The following is an 18,744-nucleotide window of genomic DNA, read 5'->3' as shown; positions in this document are numbered from 1 at the left end:
CTGATATTTTGGTACTTGTTCGACACCAATGCTATGAAAACATAACAGTACCAACTTTTTTAGAGTATCAATAGTACTGCAAGTTGATGAAATAGCTTGAAAGGCACAATACAACATGAAACATATGCGAGTAAACTACAGATCTAAAAGCACCCATCCATTTTCTAACCAGTGTATACAGTTCAGGGTCACGCTGGAGTGTGACTCGCACAGTTACACGTGTAGGGCTGAGGGACTGCCAGAAGAAACAGTTATAGCATGAAAACATCAAGGCAAGACTTAAATGAAGTGGCTATTTGGCTTGTATATATCGACAATGACATGAGTTGCTCCATTCATACATAGCAAGATGTAATTTAATTACTGTTTCAGTGCTTTGAAGGACAAGGGACATCTCCCTATTTAATGCAATGTGTACTGTGTTAAGAAAGACACAATCTCCAAAAAATGCAGTTAGCGCGAAAAGCAAAACCGTATATTCATTGCTAAAAACTGAACACTGCAAACGCTGAATCTGTGTCATCTGTTTGGCTTTTAAAAGGCAAACTACCATTCATTAGTACATCCTGTAAGTGTAACGCACACATCATATATTTGAATGGTACATTAAAGAATGTAAATGCTGTCCCACAGTTGTAAATTTATTAAATACTGGTAATGACAGCCAAAGTAATTTTCTGTTTCTGGATTTGTTCACAAGCATAAGAAATAACAAAATCTAATCACTCATGCAAGAAATCTTAAAATCAACAAAGCAAAGGCTTTTTACAGGAGTTCTGAAATAAACGAGTCATGCAAAACTGACAAGTTTGATTTCATACACAAAGCTTTAAAGTCAGGGCAAATAAAAAAAAGGGGGGTGGACAGATTTGGAAAATTAAAGCACTAAGAGTTTCTGACATTTAATTTGACTAATCTGTTAATTATGACTATGACTCAGGCACTGCCGTTGAGTGGCAGCCTTTCCAGCAGCTCCGTGTATGACTTGATCTTTCTACCTTTTTCTCTATTTCACTGATCACTCCTACCACTTTCTTTTATGTGGACTCGCTCCACGGACACTTTTTACTACTTGGACATTGATTTTTACACGCCGAGACTCATCTATTCAGGTAGTCAACTTCAAGCGCCGAGAACAAATGCCCGCGCTGGTGTGGTTCCCTATTTACTTGACGAGGTAAGAAGGCAGTATCATGGCAGTAGAGCTGGATCTAAGGTAAAAGCCAAGCGACTAGCGAAAAAATGGCGCTTACAAGCCTTCGGTGCCTTCTGTGATCCTGGGAAATGTGAACTCACCACCAAATAAGATTGACGAACTAGCTGCGCTGGTGAAAAATGTCAGGACCTACAGAGAATGCAGTTTGCTGTGTTTTAGTGAAACGTGGCTAACGACTAACATCCCAGATGCCAACGTGGAGCTACCCAGGTTTAGCACAGTTAGAGCGGACAGAGACACAAGTACCTGCGGAAAGCGGAAAGGAGAAGGACTTGCTCTCTATGTGAATACAACGTGGTGTAACTCTGGACATGTAAACGTCAAAATCTCCACTTGCTGCAGGGACATCGAACTGTTGGCTGTAAGTCTGCATCCCTATTACTTGCCCAGAGAGTTTGGACACGTCATTGTTGTTATTCCTCCTAGGGCGAACGTGGAGATGGCGAGTGACATCATCCATTCTGCTGTTGCTAAATTACAAACGCAGCACCCCGAGGCACTTGTGCTAATCGCTGGAGACTTTAACCATGTGACACTAGACAAAACATTACCTGCCTTCTCCCAGTATGTGGACTGTAACACCCGGGGAAATAGGACTATTGACCTACTGAATGCAAAAGTTAAAGACGCATACAGCACCACCCTGCTGCCTGAGCTTGGGAAAGCAGATCATAACCTGGTTCTGCTCCAGCCTCACTACAAACCAAGAGTAAGGGAGCTACCTACAACCACATGCTCATTCAGGAAGTGTTCCCCTGAGGCAGAGCAAGCTCCGAGAGACTGCTTTGGAACTATGGACTGGGCTAAACTGCTGGGATCACATAGTGAACATTGAGGAGGTTGTTGACCGCACTACTGATTACATCAACTTCTGTATGGACATTGTAGTTCTAGTAAGAACAGTACGCCGCTATGCTAACAACAAGCCATGGATTACAAGTGACATCAAGGGCCTTTTGAACCAGAAGAAAAGGGCTTTTAAAGGCAGTGATCAGCATGAGCTCAAGCGCGTGCAGAAGGACCTCCGAGTCCAGCCCAGGGAGGCGAAGAAGCAGTAAAAGAGAAAACTGGAGCAGAAGCTGCAGAATAACAGCATGAAGGAAGTGTGGGATGGGATGAAGATCATCACTGGCTGCAGCACGAAGCAGGGTTCCACCATCGAGAAAGACATGAAGAGAGCAAACCAGATGAACAACTTCTTTAATAGGTTTGACCACCCTAACCCACTCCACCTCCGAGTACTACACCCTCCACCCATCCTTCGTGCCAGCAAAGCAGCGGGTCCAGATGGGGTATCGCCACGACTGCTGAAGGCCTGTGCGTTGGTGCTGGGGAGTCCTCTACAGTGCATCTTCAACCTGAGCCTGGAACAGGGGAGTCCCGAGGCTTTGGAAAACATCTTGCATCACCCCAGTCCCAAAAGTATTACATCCTGGTGAGCTGAATGACTTCCGGCCTGTCGCTCTCACGTCACATGTGATGAAGACCATGGAGCGGCTGCTGCTTCACCACCTGAGTCCACAGGTCCGCCATGCCCTCACTCCTCTGCAGTTTGCATACCAAGAGAAGGTTGGAGCGGAGGATGCCATCATCTATATGTCACACCAATCCCTCTCCCACTTGGACAGAGGCAGTGGTGCTGTCAGAATTGTGTTTCTGGACTTCTCTAGTGCCTTCAACACCATCCAACCTCTGCTCCTTAGGGACAAGCTGACAGAGATGGGAGTAGATTCATACCTGGTGGCATGGATAGTGGACTATCTTACAGACAGACCTCAGTATGTGCGTCTCGGGAACTGCAGGTCTGACATTGTGGTCAACAGGACAGGAGCACCGTAGGGGTCTGTACTTTCTCCGGTCCTGTTCAGCCTATATACATCGGACTTCCAATACAACTCGGAGTCCTGCCACATGCAAAAAGTTCGCTGACGGCACTGCTATCGTGGGCTTCATCAGGAGTGGGCAGGAGAAGAAGTATAGGAACCTAATCAAAAACTTTGTTAAATGGTGCGAATCAAACCACCTACAACTGAACACCTGCAAAACCAAAGAGCTGGTGGTGGATGTTTGGAGGAGCCAGGCCCCTCATGGACCCTGTGATCATCAGAGGTGACTGTGCAGAGGGTGCAGATCTATAAATATCTGGAAGTGCAGCTGGATGATAAATTGGACTGGAGTGCCAATACTGATGCTCTGTGCAAGAGAGGACAGAGCCGACTATACTTCCTTAGAAGCCTGGCATCCTTCAACATCTGGAATAAGATGCTGCAGATGTTCTATCAGATGGTTGTGGCGAGTGCCCTCTTCTACGCGGTGGTGTGCTGGGTAGGCAGCATAAAGAAGAGAAGTCATCTCACGCCTGGACAAACTGTTGAGGAAGGCAGGCTCTATTGTAGGCATGGGGCTGGACAGTTTGACATCTGTGGCAGAGTCATGGGCACTGAGCAGGCTCCTGTCAATCATGTAGAATCCACTGAACAGGATCATCTCCAGGCAGAGGAGCAGCATCAGCGTCAGACTGCTGTCACTGTCCTGCTCCACTGACAGACTGAGGAGATCGTTCCTCCCCCACACTATACGACTTTTTAATTCCACCCGGGGGGGGTAAACGTTAACATTATACAAAGTTATTGTCTGTTATACCTGCAGTGTTATCACTCTTTAAATTTAATATTGTTCTTTATCAGTATGCTGCTGCTGAAGTATGTGAATTTCCCCTTGTGATTAAGAAAGTATCTATCGAAGTATTTTTTAGTATTTTTTTAACCAGTTAATGATGCAAATATAAATCTTAGAATGATACGACGGTGCTGGGACTGATAAGCAGGGATGATGAAACAGCATACAGAGATGAGGTGGAACGGCTGTCTGCATGGTGTGAAGACAACAGTCTATCTCTCAGTGTCAACAAGACAAAAGAGATAATCGTGGACTTCAGAAAATCACATCCTGCCCACATCCCACTCAGCACCAACGGTTTAGATGTGGAGACTGTTAGGAGTACCAAGTTTCTCAGTGTGCACAAAACTGAGGAACTTACGTGGACGCATAACACCTCATCACTAATCAGGAAAGCCCAACAGAGACTACACTTCCTGAGGCGACTAAAGTGAGTAAGTCTTCCCCCTTCCATCCTCACCATGTTCTACAGAGGCACCATTGAGAGTGTTCTGGCCAGCTGCATCACTGTCTGGTATGGCAACTGCAACATATCTGACTGCAAGCGCCTGCATAGGATAGTGAAGACTGCGGAGAACATTATTGGGCGCTCTCCCTTCACTACAGGACATATTTTACAAACGCAGAGTCCACAAGGCCTGCAGCATTGTGCAAGACCCCTTACACCCCTCACATGGACTTTTCACACTTCTACCATCGAACAGAAGATACTAAGCATCAAAGCCAGATCTGCCAGGCTGTAGGGGAGTTTTTACCCCCAAGCTGTCAGACTCCTTAACACCATGCTGCCCCCTGGGATCTTCCACACGGCCTCAACCACCTCTAAAAACAAAACTTTTATACATGCAAGCCACTTTCCTGCAAAGACGAGTGGGCATATAGAAAAAACCTCAATATCTCATACTGACCTTAAAGTATTTTGACACTCTTGATATCCTCTGCTGTGAAACAAACTGACCTGTCATTGTTTACACGTCTTAAACAACTATTATCATACACTCTTCTGTATTATCGATATCTGTTATTTATTTATTATATTACATATCTATTGACTATATTTATGTATCTAGATTGCAAATACCATACATTGCATTAATGTTCATATTGATAACTACATGTCAATATTGCTGCTTCTTCTTTGTCTTGTCTTTGCACAATGTCTTGCCTTATTTGTGTTTTAATTTTAACTCTATTTTAATTTAATTTTTTATTTGCACTTCATGTTGTTACACTGTGGACCCTGATCTTCACAATTTCATCCATCCATCTATTTACTTGTATATAGTTGCGATGACAATAAAGTTCACTTTGACGAACCAGACTTTAAAAGCATGTTGTTACGAAAACAGCTTTAAAGAGTTGGTTTAAATGAAAGTACCCAGAATTACCCTTGTATTCACCAATTTAAATGTACATATATAATAATGTCCGATTTTTTATATATAGTAAGGATTTTAAACTGTAGCTTTCAGATTACTGGACAGAACTTTCAGAGAATAAATTTAGAATATGCACATGCTAAGATAAATCAGGTAATTTACTATTCTTTATAAATCCTATGCTGAAATTGCCCCAAGATTATAAAGTCTACTTGTTGTTACACTGATGGGGGTCCCCAACTTCTCACCTGCCACACATTAAAATTCGAGCATTGTATTTTATCTTGTTATTTATGAATGCCAATACTAGTTTACTTAAGTGGTGGTTGGGAGACTACTTGATAGATACAGCAGCATTTTAAAGATGATGTTACTGTTAGTATTTATATATTTGACACTGTCAAAAAAGCCATTGAATGGGATTTCTGTTTTTGTCAGTCTCCTCGGCTCGGGTCTAGAGGAGCGATCTTCAAGTCTGCTCTAATTGTGTCCTGCCATCTATGCCTTGGCCATTCTCGTGGGTGTTGGCCATCAACTGTGAAGTAGTTGGCAGTGAGGTCCGTTCCTCCTAGCGGTGACGCTGGAGACTGCATGCCTGAAAGAGCAGTGCTGAGCTGAACACGGACCAAGCCAAGAGCCAGGATGGGGCAACAAGCCGGGTGATTAACAAAAGTTGCAACTAATGGGTGAACTATTTTTGCCATGGTATTGAGTATCATAACATTTCACTGGTATTGGTATCAAATACAAAAATTCTGGTATCGTGGCATCCCTACCTGGAATTCTAACCCAAGCTCAGCACTCCCAGTAGTGGCCTGCAGTCCCGAGCGGAGCAGGACTATACCAGGATGGTACATGCCAGTGAGCTGAAGCCTCTGTGTGGTCATCAACAAATTGCAATGCAGGGATTGAGTACTATGACATTTGGTGGGGGGCATACTTGTGATAGATCTAGATAATACCACAGCAAAAATAGTTCCCCCATTAGTCGCAACTTTTGTACTACAATCTGAAGACTACCGCAACATAAAGCTGCTTCTTCACTATATAAAAAGACCTTATAAAACAGTTTGTTCTGTTTATCTATGAATTTACTAGTGATGACATTGTTAACTAAAAACCACAAAAATATTGCGGATTGCAAAAATAAAAAATAAGAGACATGTTAATCAGGGAAATATGCCAGTATGGTCCAAGCAAAGCACATCATTTTTCAGAAAGTCATATGCTTGTTAAGATTGCTCTTCTGTAAGAGACAAGTGGAGCATCAAAGGCAGTCAGCGCCCAGACCGTTTTGAAGGTGCTACAGTATATAAAAAGCCTTCTTAGATGCCCCACTTGACCTGCACTGCTACAGAATAGAGGTTCACAAACGATTTGAAAAGCTACTTTGATCTGAAGGATTTAAGTGAATAAAATGATAGCCATTAATGAGCCGACGAACTTTGTGTTTAAAAGGCATCTCAGTGTTTCAGCCCTGCTCTATCTGAAGGCTAATTTTAGCCCGAATCAATACTGTGGATCTCTAGTCTCGATGACCTTGTTCTTTAGACCACATGAGAGAAACTGCAGAGGAAATGTCTCTTTCTCCCTAGGACATAGAAGATGAACATTTGGGTAATGTATCACGTGAACTTTCCATCTTCAATCTGCACGAGCATCTATAAGGAAAGGTTTTCTTCTGACCACTTAGCTGATCAAAACAGGGGTAGGAACAGGACCAAAGGCATGAGGGATAACAGAAAATGATGACATACAGTGCACTACGAGCTGGACATTTGTGGTCATCGTGAGAAGAAGCACTGAAATCCTAATACATTCTGAAGGCTAAGCAAATCCTTTTCTCGGCATGGAAATCAAAGCAAATCATTAGGGAAAAAAAAAAAACACCCCACAAAAAAGTTCTAGTCCTGGAACATATGAAAGACATTCAAAGGACAGTGTCAATAAATGCTCAGTCAGTAACAAATGGGGTAGCCACCCAATTTAAATTATAAACGTGGGAGACTGCTCCTACGCATTGGCAAGAATTAGGCAGAAAAAAAAGATGCAAGTCATTTTGCACCTTCTCCTTAAATAGAAGTCTTATTTGCTGCCTCAGAATAAGTCTAAGAGCAGGAAGAGCAGTTGTGCCCTTCCTACTGATTTACGCCAGCTTTGCCCTTGTGCCTCACTGGTACAGCTGACAAGCCTGCTTAATAGTGTGTGCTATTATACTGCAGTATGGACAAAGCAGGGAAATAAAAAAAAATGAAGGCACAAAAAGAAAAAAAAAAAGGACACCTTGTGGTAAATCTTGTGTACTGCACTCATCTGGATTGAGGAGGACTATGCATTGGCACATCTACACATTGAGAAGAATGAACTACAAAGCATCTGCAGTTTAGGAAAACAAATACAGTAACAGGTTTTTCTTAATTTAAACCTATAAAAGACACTAAAGACAGTGTTTCTCAGCATCAGCAGAGTTCAGTGAAGGACAACGTATATGAATATCATACAGATTTAAACAAAAGTGCAAGACACAAGTACATGAGCACCCAAGACTTACAATTAGAAGTCACCCTTCTTGAATACATTCTCCTTACCTGCTGACCATTTTCTCTGAGCAACCAGAACTGCGGCCTATGCACTCCAGCGCTGCTGCATACGATTCAAGGTTGGGCTTGAGGCCTGCCTCTTCCACCAGAATAAAAAGCTTGCCAACCGGTTTCAGTGCACCCTGAGAAGTGAACCAGAATCAATTTTAACATGAAACCAACAAAAATAGGGGGTTGGGGAGATGAGGTGGGGTTACGGAGAGCACAAATTTCACTCTTTAATCTCGACATTCCTGCAATGAACTTGCATGCCATCCACGCTTTGTTCCTGCCGTGTGCTAACTGCTACCAAGTTCCTCTGTGTAACCTCATTATTCAGGTTCAAAATGTATGGACCTCCACACTCCATTACAAGTAGTAATACAAAACAGAGCTGCTACTTTGTTCTATCTAGAAAAAAACTGGTAGAAGCACCGAGGTTAGCTCAATTTCACCCAGTGACTAACAAGTGAAAATGAAGAAAATGTCAAAAAACAAGTTAGTGACATTAGGGTCAAGACATGCTATTTAAGCTAGATGGGAAGGCCCGTGCTGCTCATCTTTATGTTTACCATTATGGTAGATTTGCCACACTGCCTACCTAGAAGTCTGTAAGCTCGGCTCCATACAGACTGCAAACTGTACAGTCTTAACACAGTGACGGACCACACATTAAAGGAGCTGTCACACTAGCAGCAAAATGGGCACGGGCATCGTGCGGTTTATGTTGACTCCTTACTTTGACAATTGCTTTGTAATATGACCGTTATCAGCACTAGGAGGAGGAGGAGGAGGAGGAGGCTGGGAGCATGCGCTCATGAACTTGTGATTGAAAATCCAAGCGCAGCCATGCAACAGGGGACACTGGCTGGAGTGCCAAACCCGCCATTAACTCCCAGGTTTTCCCTGCAAGTTGGAGGACCTGGGCTGGATTCAGATTAACGTCATCCCCAGGACAGAGCAATTGCAGGTTAAGGGCCTTGCTTAAGGTAGCAAGTTAAAACGGATCAAAGATATAAAATAAATACTCAGCTTGGAAATAGAAATGCTTTTAACTGTAAGTCGGCAGGTCATCCTACATTTCTTTTCATTTTTCATCTAAAATAAAGTGCATACTGTTGTCACCATAAAATTTCACACATTTCTTCATACTATTCAGTACTCATTACTAATGTGAGAAAGACAATATAGTGACACGTTGCTCTGATGAGTCAGGATACATTTAGTTGATTCTCCATTGCAAGCACTACAAGCTGTCTTGCCAACTTTGAGGGCAGGGTTGCTTTTGATTATCACTTAATTTTCTTTACAGGAAATCAAGGAGGAAATACTGGGCATTTAAGACCTGGCAAAAAAATACATTGGGTGGGGGGAAACAATCTTTGAGGCATCCTTTACGTATGAAGTGCTGTCCTATACACTTTTCTGTTTTATTTGTATTTTGGAGTAAAAAGTGTGTTTTAATTGCTTCAGGAGTGTAGTTGAGTATACCCAAGAAAATAATGGATAACCTCCCCAACCCCCCGGTCCCAGGCGATTCATCCACGCGTAGGCACATTCGTCCTACATGGCCACACCTCACTCCACAGAGGAAGCCCAACTGCCACACTATCACGTAGTTCTGCCAGGGTCCATCTGAGGCTCACCTTGGTCATGGCACATAGGCCAACGGCCACATAATAAAGTGCTTCTCGTAGTGCTAGATTTGCAGAACTCTCTACAGCCTGTGGCTTCCGGGAAAATGCGTCCCTCTCAAGCTTATTATAACTACAAGAAGGACATGCGTCCCTGGAAATTTTGATGAGATGGGCGTCTGAGCATTAGGGGCCAGTAAGCAACCATTACCTGTACTGAATTTTGCATAATGCTGGGTCACCTTACCATTTTAAAAATTTGGGAGTTCTGTACTTTCAGACCCATAATACTGTGCCAAATCACTTTATCTAATTTTATTGTCACATTACCAATGTGTTATTTGTAAAATTATTACTTTTTCCAGTGCAAATATTTAGATTAAATAAATGTGTTCTGTTTCAGCCCAGCAAACTATGTCAATCTAATTTCCCCAAAATAGTACGTAGTTCAGTTTTAATGGCTCCCAAGTAACTTCACTTCACTTTACTTTACCACAGTACTGTACTTGGTCATTTATTTCATATGCTTTTGGTTCTCTGTATGAAGAAAACCTTTCTAAAGTTTGTGCAAAATGTACCCTGTGTCCTTGTTAAATAACACCCTTTAAAACAGTGTTTCCCAAACTCGGTCCTGGGGACCCCTGTGGCTGCAGGTTTTTGATCCAACCAGCTTCTTTTTTTAATTGAACTCCTGGGCTAATTAAGTGAACTGATATTTCCCAAGTTCTGTGTTTAGGGAACTAATATAGAAATTAGAAAACTAAGTTTGCGAAAAAAAATATTAAAATGTACCAAGTAGTTATATAGGAATGTTTTTTGTTTTCTTTTTAACAGTATTTTCATCTTGATTTTCATTCTACTTTTCTAGGTGTTCTAATTGTTTAATTAATCCATTATTTACTAATTAGTGGGTCTGACTCTAAAGTAGTTGTAGCCTTTGATTATTCAGTGTTGTTTGCCTGGGTGTCTGCTCTGCTCGTTTTAAATTGTCATTATTAAGATACAACGAATGGGGAAAAACTGCACAGAGAAAGGGCAAAGTATAATGAAATCAACAAAAGAGAGTTAAGCATTTAAATCTATAGCAAAAGCACAAATATTTATAAATGTCTTATAAATGTAAAAATCATGCTGCTGTGCTTTTCTCAATGTCGAATAAAAGAAAAAAAAAATACCAGCTAATTAAATGAAATCAGTGTTATCAGGTGTTGTCACTGATTAAGAATCCGGTTGGAACAAAAACCTGCAGCCACAGGGGGTCCCCAGGACCGAGTTTGGGAAACACTGCTTTAAAATGACAGCTATAATCCAGCTTCCAATTCCACTTCAAAATTGTGCTCACTTCATTAACTAACTTCTTTTTCTGTCTGTTTAAATGGTAACAACTCCGTTCCATTCACTCTTTCCTCGTGACAGGACCTCACAGTCCTGCGATCAACCAAGCTGCTCTTCTATGGGCTCTCTCTAGCGTTTATAGGTTTTGTTTTGTAAAATGGAGAAGAAACTTGCACACAGTATTCCAGATGTGTCGTCACAGGTTCACTCTAAACTGTATTCAGAAAGGAGGCTTAGCAATTTTGCAATTCTCTATATAATAAACACATATCATCTTATGATATTTATAAAAATGTATATAATAATGCAATTCTCTTCACAACTCATGCAAACAGAGGCCTAGTCACAGATCCCTCAAACGGCAGATCAATCAGTGACAGCTCTAGCACTCACCTTTTTGGCCCAGGCACGCATCAGAACATTATACAGGTCAATGGTGAGGTGTTTGCGACGGGACACTTTGCGATGGAAGTAGTGTAGACACTTTTGACTTTGATTGAGGTCATCGTTGAAGAGGCAAGCTTCCAGGTAGGAACGGATGTTCAGTTGAATATTCCCTTGCCTGATGCCCTCCTGATCTTCCACCAGATTCTCAGAAGATACTAATGGGTCCCAACTAATTTCCTGTTCCTCTACCTCTCTCAGAAGGTTTTCCACATAGTTGTTAATAACCATGTCTTCACCCAGATCAAGCTGGCAAGCAGCACTGGAAACCGAATCCTCATTTTCTGACACTGCTGTGTTAATTGTGCCTAGTTTGCCTTTTGGTATACTGTTTTTTTCTCCTTTAGAAGTGTTGTCTTTAATCTTCTGCTGAAGGTGTTGCTGTCGCTTACTCCTCTTCCACTTCTCTTGCTTTAGCTTCTCTATCCAGCGACTACCATGTGCCTGGGCTTGGCTCAACTGATGGACCTCGGTATGTGCTGGCCTTTCCCTGGGAGGCTTATGACAATTCCAGGGAGGGCGGGTTTTACTGATTACATGTGAAACATTCACAACATGGACTTCAGAGTCCTTTCTGTCCAGAAAATCATCTGTGCGAAGCTGTTGGATCCGGGCTTCAAGAACTGTATTTAAATTAAAAAAAATAAAATAAAAAATTACATATTGCAGATGTTAATGTGACGGCTCACAAATTCAAATCATACAAGGAGCAGTCAACTCTGGCACTCTGCTTCCCTGACAGTGAAAAAGATGAAGATGGATGAATATCGTTTTCTGAAATGAAACCTGTGTGCACATACAGTAGCTGCTCTGTGTATGGTATGTGCTGAGACTGTCTTATCAAGCACAGTTGACACCTTACGTGGGAAAACAACAAAACACCTTTGTACTTCTTACAGCACTCACAGATTAACTAAATTGGGAAATGAGCAAAAGTTACTGTCCATGGAGGACTTTATGAGGCCCAAACAGACAATTCACAGCCAACAGCTGACCTGTCTTCACAAAATGTTAGGAAACTAGCACAGGTTACCTTTGTCATGACCTCAGATCTTTAATAATATGATGATTTTATCCAATGTTCGGTGTCATGGATGCCTTCTGTGAATATTGCTGTAGGAGAACATCGTCGGTTTTAGTTCTGGGTTGTAGTACTTGTTGTTGGAACAAAGACTCACTCTCACAAACAAATTAAAGGCTTTGCTTAAAAAATTAAGGCTCCTGACAAAAATAGCATCTCCAACTCTCCGTTGGTCAGTTTCTGGTTTGCATATTCAACATCTGCCACTCAGAAAATTAATCCGACACCATACTCCTTTTTTAGGAGCCCTTCTTGAAATAACACTTTATTTAAAATAACCCTGAACAATATGCAATTTACGGTGAAATGCAGTACATTTTCTGATGTTACCTGCAAATGAATGAATTGAGAATGGTAATATGACAGATTGGTAAACCTTCACTTGGCACTGTGACCACAAAACAAACACCAGAACACGTTGCATTGTTGTGTTAAAAAAAAAAAAGTCAATGCCGAGAGTAATGGAGGAGATGCTCTACTTGTGTGCGACACATCATATGGCAGTCCCTTTTAAGCCAGCTTACCTTGTTCAGCATTGACCTAGTAGATGTGTACCTTGGCAGAAGAAGCCTGGCCATTTTTAACCACATTTACCCCACTCTTTGGAAAGCCTGAATTCTTAATGGAATCAATCTTATCATTTAAGGTGAATGTCTCCTTCTAAAGCCTAATCTGTGGTACGATGTGTAAGCACTGATATGAAGTGGACAGAGTTACAAGTTGGTGTTCTTTATTTTAGCTTATTAAAAGTGTCGCTCAGCATACGACAATTCAAATGCAGTGTGTACACCAGAAGGTTGTGAGATTTTTCATTATTATACAGGCATTGGTAGAGAACTGAAGCATAGACTCCAACACCATTCTGGATGGGGTGCCTGATTTGTCAAAGGTCCAGGGTTCAGGTTCCAGCCTGGGCACTACCTGTGTGAATTTCACCTGTTCTACCAATGTCTGCCTAATTCTTCCACTGGGCCCACTTCCAAAAGGAGTGTGCATCGGGTTAAACTGGCAATGTATTAGTGGAAGATGGGGTAACCATTCTTAAAGGGAGGCTGGTCTGACAACACCCAGTCTCATGCACTTTCTGATTCAAATGATCTTAAACATGGAAGGTTTCATGAAATTTTAGTGTGTAAAATACAACCAACATAATAAAAGATGTCTTTATTATTAAGATAAAACTTGAGGGGTCAACAGAAATGATCATAATTGTAAAAGTTAGCATCACAGATTACTTTTTAATTACAAGTAGATTGTGAATAACAAACGACACATTCAATGTCCTTTTCACATAAAGATTAATGAGAATTGTGAGCACAAATCTAAACAGCATCTAAAAAGGAAAATGAAGTGCTTTGAAACTATTTATTGAGTTCTTTACTACTTTAGCATTTTGTTAAAATATGACAGTATTTTTATTTGCTATAGTATTCTGTCTTTGTTTTCAGAGATTTTATCTTACTTAATGCTACACTGCAGGCGGCACGGTGGCGCAGTGGGTACAGCTGCTGCCTCGCAGTTAGGAGACCCAGGTTTGCTTCCCAGGTCCTCCTTGCGTGGAGTTTGCATGTTCTCCCCGTGTCTGTGTGGGTTTCCTCCCACAGTCCAAAGACATGCCAGTAAGGTGGATTGGCGATTCTAAATTGGCCCAAGTGTGTGCTTGGTGTTTGTGTGTGTCCTGCGGTGGGTTGGCACCCTGCCCGGGGTTTGTTTCCTGCCTTGCGCCCAGTGTTGACTGGGATTGGCTCCAGCAGACCCCCGTGACCCTGTGTTCAGATTCAGAGGGTTGGAAAATGGATGGATGTATGCACACTGAAATTGCAATACAGCATCCATTTCTTAAGGCAGCATGGTATTTGTATTATTTGCAATGAAACCTCACCAGTCCAGCAGACTTTGTTTGACTTGTGGCCCACTCCGTGTCTGTGTGTTATTTGTACGCTTGTCCCAAGTCTTTTAGGTGCTCCCGTTTTCTTCACACAACCCAATGTTTTTAGACTGACTGGGGCAACAGTAACAAAGTCGCCCCACAAACAGGTGAAAATAATGAACGCACAGATGGGCACTGATCCTCATTTATAAAAATTAACATGAAATCAGAAGACGTACAGTCATACACAGAGGTGAGTGTTGTGAAAGGCAATACTGTATATGTAAAAAAAAGAGCTAAAAACCCATTACTTTAACATGGCTTTCTCATGGCTTCATTTTAGTGTAACCCTGATACTCTTGTTTATGCATGCTGTTCATGGTGCCTTGATCAGGTGGTGGCAAAAGGAGTCGCAGCATTGATGGATTGAAGGCCACATGACCATCACCATCTGTTTATTCCACGTGAAGCCTGAAAATCATCCATCCAGCCATCATCCAACCCGCTATTATTCTAACTGCAGGGTCACACGGGGTCTGCTGGAGCCAATCCAAGCCAACACAGGGCGCAAGGCAGGAAACAAACCCCGGACAGGGTGCCAGCCCACCACAGGGCACGCATACACAAAGCACAGAATTTAGGATCGCCAATTCACCTAACCTGCATGTCTTAGGACTGTGGGAGGAAACCCATGCTGCGAGGACCCGGGAAGTGAACCCAGGTCTCCTAACTGCGAGGCAACAGCGCTACCAATGCGCCACTGTGCCGCCCCCTGAAAATTGCGAGAACTGATTTAGCCCATTTATGTTAGGCAGGGTGCCTAGTGGGGGCTAGGTGGTCTTCGTGGCCTCAGATCCCCTGCAGATATTGTTTTGGTTTTTTTTTTCTCCAGCCCTGTGGAGTTTTACTTGTTTAATTTTTTCTGTCCTCCTGGCCATTGGACCTTACATTATTCTTTGTTACTTAGTATTGCCTAATCTTATTTTTATATTTTTCTTTCTGCATCTGGTAAAGCCCTTGGAGCTACATCATTTGTATGGAAATGTGCTACAGAAATAAATGTTGTAAGTCATTTGGTTGGTTTGTTTTTAATTGACACAATAAAACTTTGCCAAAATGAAATGCACCACATGCATATCCTGTGCAATGTAGTTAACATATCAGAGTGCATTTAATTTTACATAAAATGGTACCCATTATTTGTTAATATTCTCAAGCAGTGCAAAAATGTGGTATTATTTTGCAGATCGTGTACAGGAATTCACATTAAGATAAAAATATTTTACTACTACAGCTGTAGCCAGGGCTAGATAGCTAGATATATACTTTATTAATCCCAAGGGGAAATTCACATGCTCCAGCAGCAGCATACTGATAAAAAACAATATTAAATTAACGAGTGATTGAAATGCAGGTATAACACACAATAACTTTGTATAATTTTAACGTTTAAGGTAGCCCACGATAGCAGTGTCGTCAGCGAACTTTTGCACGTGGCAGGACTCCGAGTCGTATTGGAAGTCCGATGTATTTAGGCTGAACAGGACTGGAGAAAGTACAATCCCCTATGGTGCTCCTGTCCTGCTGACCACAATGTCAGACCTGCAGTTCCCGAGACGCACATATTGAGGTCTGTCTGTAAGATAGTCCACGATCCATCCCACCAGGTCTGAATCTACTCCCATCTCAGTCAGCTTGTCCCTAAGGAGCAGAGGTTGGATGGTGTTGAAGGCGCTAGAGAAGTCCAGAAACATAATTCTTACTGCACCACTGCCTCTGTCCAAGTGAGAGAGGGATCAGTGTAGCATATAGATGATGGCATCCTCTGCCCCCACCTTCTCCTGGTATGCGAACTGCAGAGGATTGAGGGCATGGCGGACCTGTGGCCTCAGGTGGTGAAGCAGCAGCCACTCCATGGCCTTCATCACATGTGACGTCAGAGCAACAGGCAGCATGTCATTCAGCTCACTAGGACGTGATACCTTTGGGTCTGGGGTGATGCAAGATGTTTTCCAAAGCCTCGGGACTCTCCCCTGTTCCAGGCTCAGGTTGAAGATGCGCTGTAGAGGACTCCTCAGTTCCAGCGCACAAGCCTTCAGCAGTCGTGGCAATACTCCATCTGGACCCACTGCTTTGCTGGCACAAAGTCTCCTCAGCTCTCTGCTCACCTGTGCTGCTGTAATTGTGGGTGGGGATGTCTCACCTATGCTGGTATCATCAGAAGGATGGTTGGAGGATGCAGTACTCCGAGGTGAGAGTGGGTTAGGGTGGTCAAACTTGTTAAAGAAGTTGTTCATCTGGTTTGCTCTCTCCATGTCTTTCTCGATGGTGGCACCCCGCTTCGTGCTGCAGCCAGTGATGATCTTCATCCCATCCCACACTTCCTTCATGCTGTTATTCTGCAACTTCTGCTCCAGCTTTCTCCTGTACTGCTCCTTCGCCCCTGAGCTGGACTCGGAGTTCCTTCTGCACGAGCTTGAGCTCATACTGATCACTGCCTTTAAAAGCCCTTTTCTTCTGGTTCAAAAGGCCCTTGATGTCACTTGTAATCCATGGCTTGTTGTTAGCATAGCAGCGTACTGTTCTTACTGGAACTACAATGTCCATACAGAAGTTGATGTAATCAGTTGTGCAGTCAACAGTCTCTTCAATATTCTCACTATGTGACCCCTGCAGGACATCCCAGTCTGTAGTTCCAAAGCAGTCTCTCAGAGCCTGCTCTGCCTCATGGGACCACTTCCTGAATGAGCGTGTGGTTGTAGGTAGCGCCCTCACTCTTGGTTTGTAGTGAGGCTGAAGCAGAACCAGGTTATGATCTACTTTCCCAAGCGCAGGCAGTGGGATGGCGTTGTATGCGTCTTTAACGTTTGCATCAGTAGGTCAATAGTCCTGTTTCCCTGGGTGTTACAATCCACATACTGGGAGAAGGCAGGTAATGATTTGTTCAGCGTCACATGGTTAAAGTCTCCAGCGATTAGCACAAGAGCCTCAGGGTGCTGCGTTTGTAATTTAGCAACTGCGGAATGGATGATGTCACCTGCTATCTCCATGTCCGCCCGAGGAGGGATGTAAACGATAACAACAATGACTTGTCCAAACTGTCAGGGCAAGTAATAGGGATGCAGACTTACGGCCAACAGTTCGATGTCCCTGCAGCAAGTGGAGATTTTGACGTTTACATGTCCAGAGTTGCACCACCTTGTATTCACATAGAGAGCGAGTCCTCCTCCTTTCCGCTTCCCGCAGGTATTTGTGTCTCTGTCCGCTCTAACTGTGCTAAACCCGGGTAGCTCCACGTTAGCATCTGGGATGTTAGTCGTTAGCCACGTTTCACTAAAACACAGCAAACTACATTCTCTGTAGGTCCTGACATTTTTCACCAGATCTTATTTGGTAGTGATGGCAACATAATTTACATGTACAAGTCGCAAGACCGCTTTTGACAATAGGACAGTGCCCCTTTCACTTCTTCTTTCGATAGCTCCAGCTAGGGGCTGCCACAACGGATCATCTTCTTTCACATCCTTCTGTCCTCTGCATCGTGCCCTGTTACACCCACCAACTGCACGTCCTCTCTCACCACATCCATAAATGTCCTCTTAGGTTTACTCACTAAATCACTCTTAAATGAGATCCCCCCCCCATTTTTAAAGGGGCGGGGGAACTGGCTTGCTGCTGAGGAGACTCTGACTGTAGCTCCGGGCATACTATACCGAGTTAGAGTAAGCATGAATTTCGATAATTCGGTCAAATTTCAGCTACAAGTAAAGCCACACCTGACGAACTTTGTCTCCGAAATGTTAAATGCTAGCTTACCGTCCACCAGCTGGGCCTGTTCCACGAGTTTTCTCTTCTCTCTTTCGGTCCTGAGGATGGCTGCAGAATAAAGTCTACGAAAACGGAGCCCAGGTACTTCTGTAAGCGACAATAAACACAGAGAAACCGGTCAAAAGTCTACGTTGCTCCTCTTCACCCTCCGGTCTCGGTCCCTGTAAACACTGAATTAGAATCTGCTGGGTTTGCGTGCAGGTATAACAAAAACGTGCCATTTGGAACAGTCAAGGGTGCCTGTGTACGTATACCTGTACCTGCTGTCCCACCGCCGGAGTTGCTGCTTATCGCACTTACCTGTCCGCAAACCCGAGTGACCCCACCACACAAACTCGGGGATCCTGCGAGTCAGGGCACTGATGCGAAGCACGGACATGCCAAAACTGTCTACCTCTTCAAACTACGCCGCCATGTCAGGTCAAACGCCGAAGACAGAGCGCCGAGCTTCTCAGGCACAACAAATCGAGCACGGCACAGCGGCGTCATCTTCCGGGAAGCCTGCCAAGAGGCAGCTGAGCCCAATAATAAGCACTTGCAGAGCGTTCGCGTACAGGTAAATGCGCAGGCCACGCAGCAATGGATGCGCTCTGTGAAGTTAGCATTCGTTTATTTATTACGTTATCAGTCTTATATTGCAGTAAAAAATACATTTATTTTCTTGGGTAAAGTGCGTCCAGTCTGGCTAAAATTAACATG

General features: G+C 43.1%; 1 protein-coding gene across 1 annotated transcript in view; it reads right to left on the bottom strand.

The window, feature by feature from the left end:
* The window catches only part of polrmt (polymerase (RNA) mitochondrial (DNA directed)), a 40,833-nt gene extending 22,300 nt beyond the window's left edge, over positions 1-18,533 (bottom strand). The window contains exons 1-4 of the mRNA XM_039766652.1: positions 18,346-18,533; positions 18,034-18,132; positions 11,216-11,889; positions 7,863-7,996 (exon numbers count right to left, since the gene is read on the bottom strand). Of these exons, the coding sequence (XP_039622586.1) occupies positions 7,863-7,996; positions 11,216-11,889; positions 18,034-18,132; positions 18,346-18,424 (986 nt within the window). The 5' untranslated portion in view covers positions 18,425-18,533. The remainder of the gene's footprint in view (positions 1-7,862; positions 7,997-11,215; positions 11,890-18,033; positions 18,133-18,345) is intronic.
* Positions 18,534-18,744: the final 211 nt, after the last annotated feature.

The sequence above is a fragment of the Polypterus senegalus genome, chromosome 10 (assembly GCF_016835505.1).
Source record: "Polypterus senegalus isolate Bchr_013 chromosome 10, ASM1683550v1, whole genome shotgun sequence".
Taxonomy (NCBI): domain Eukaryota; kingdom Metazoa; phylum Chordata; class Cladistia; order Polypteriformes; family Polypteridae; genus Polypterus; species Polypterus senegalus.
The sequence above is the reverse complement of the archived record's forward strand: the minus strand, read 5'-3'. Positions and strand labels throughout refer to the sequence as shown.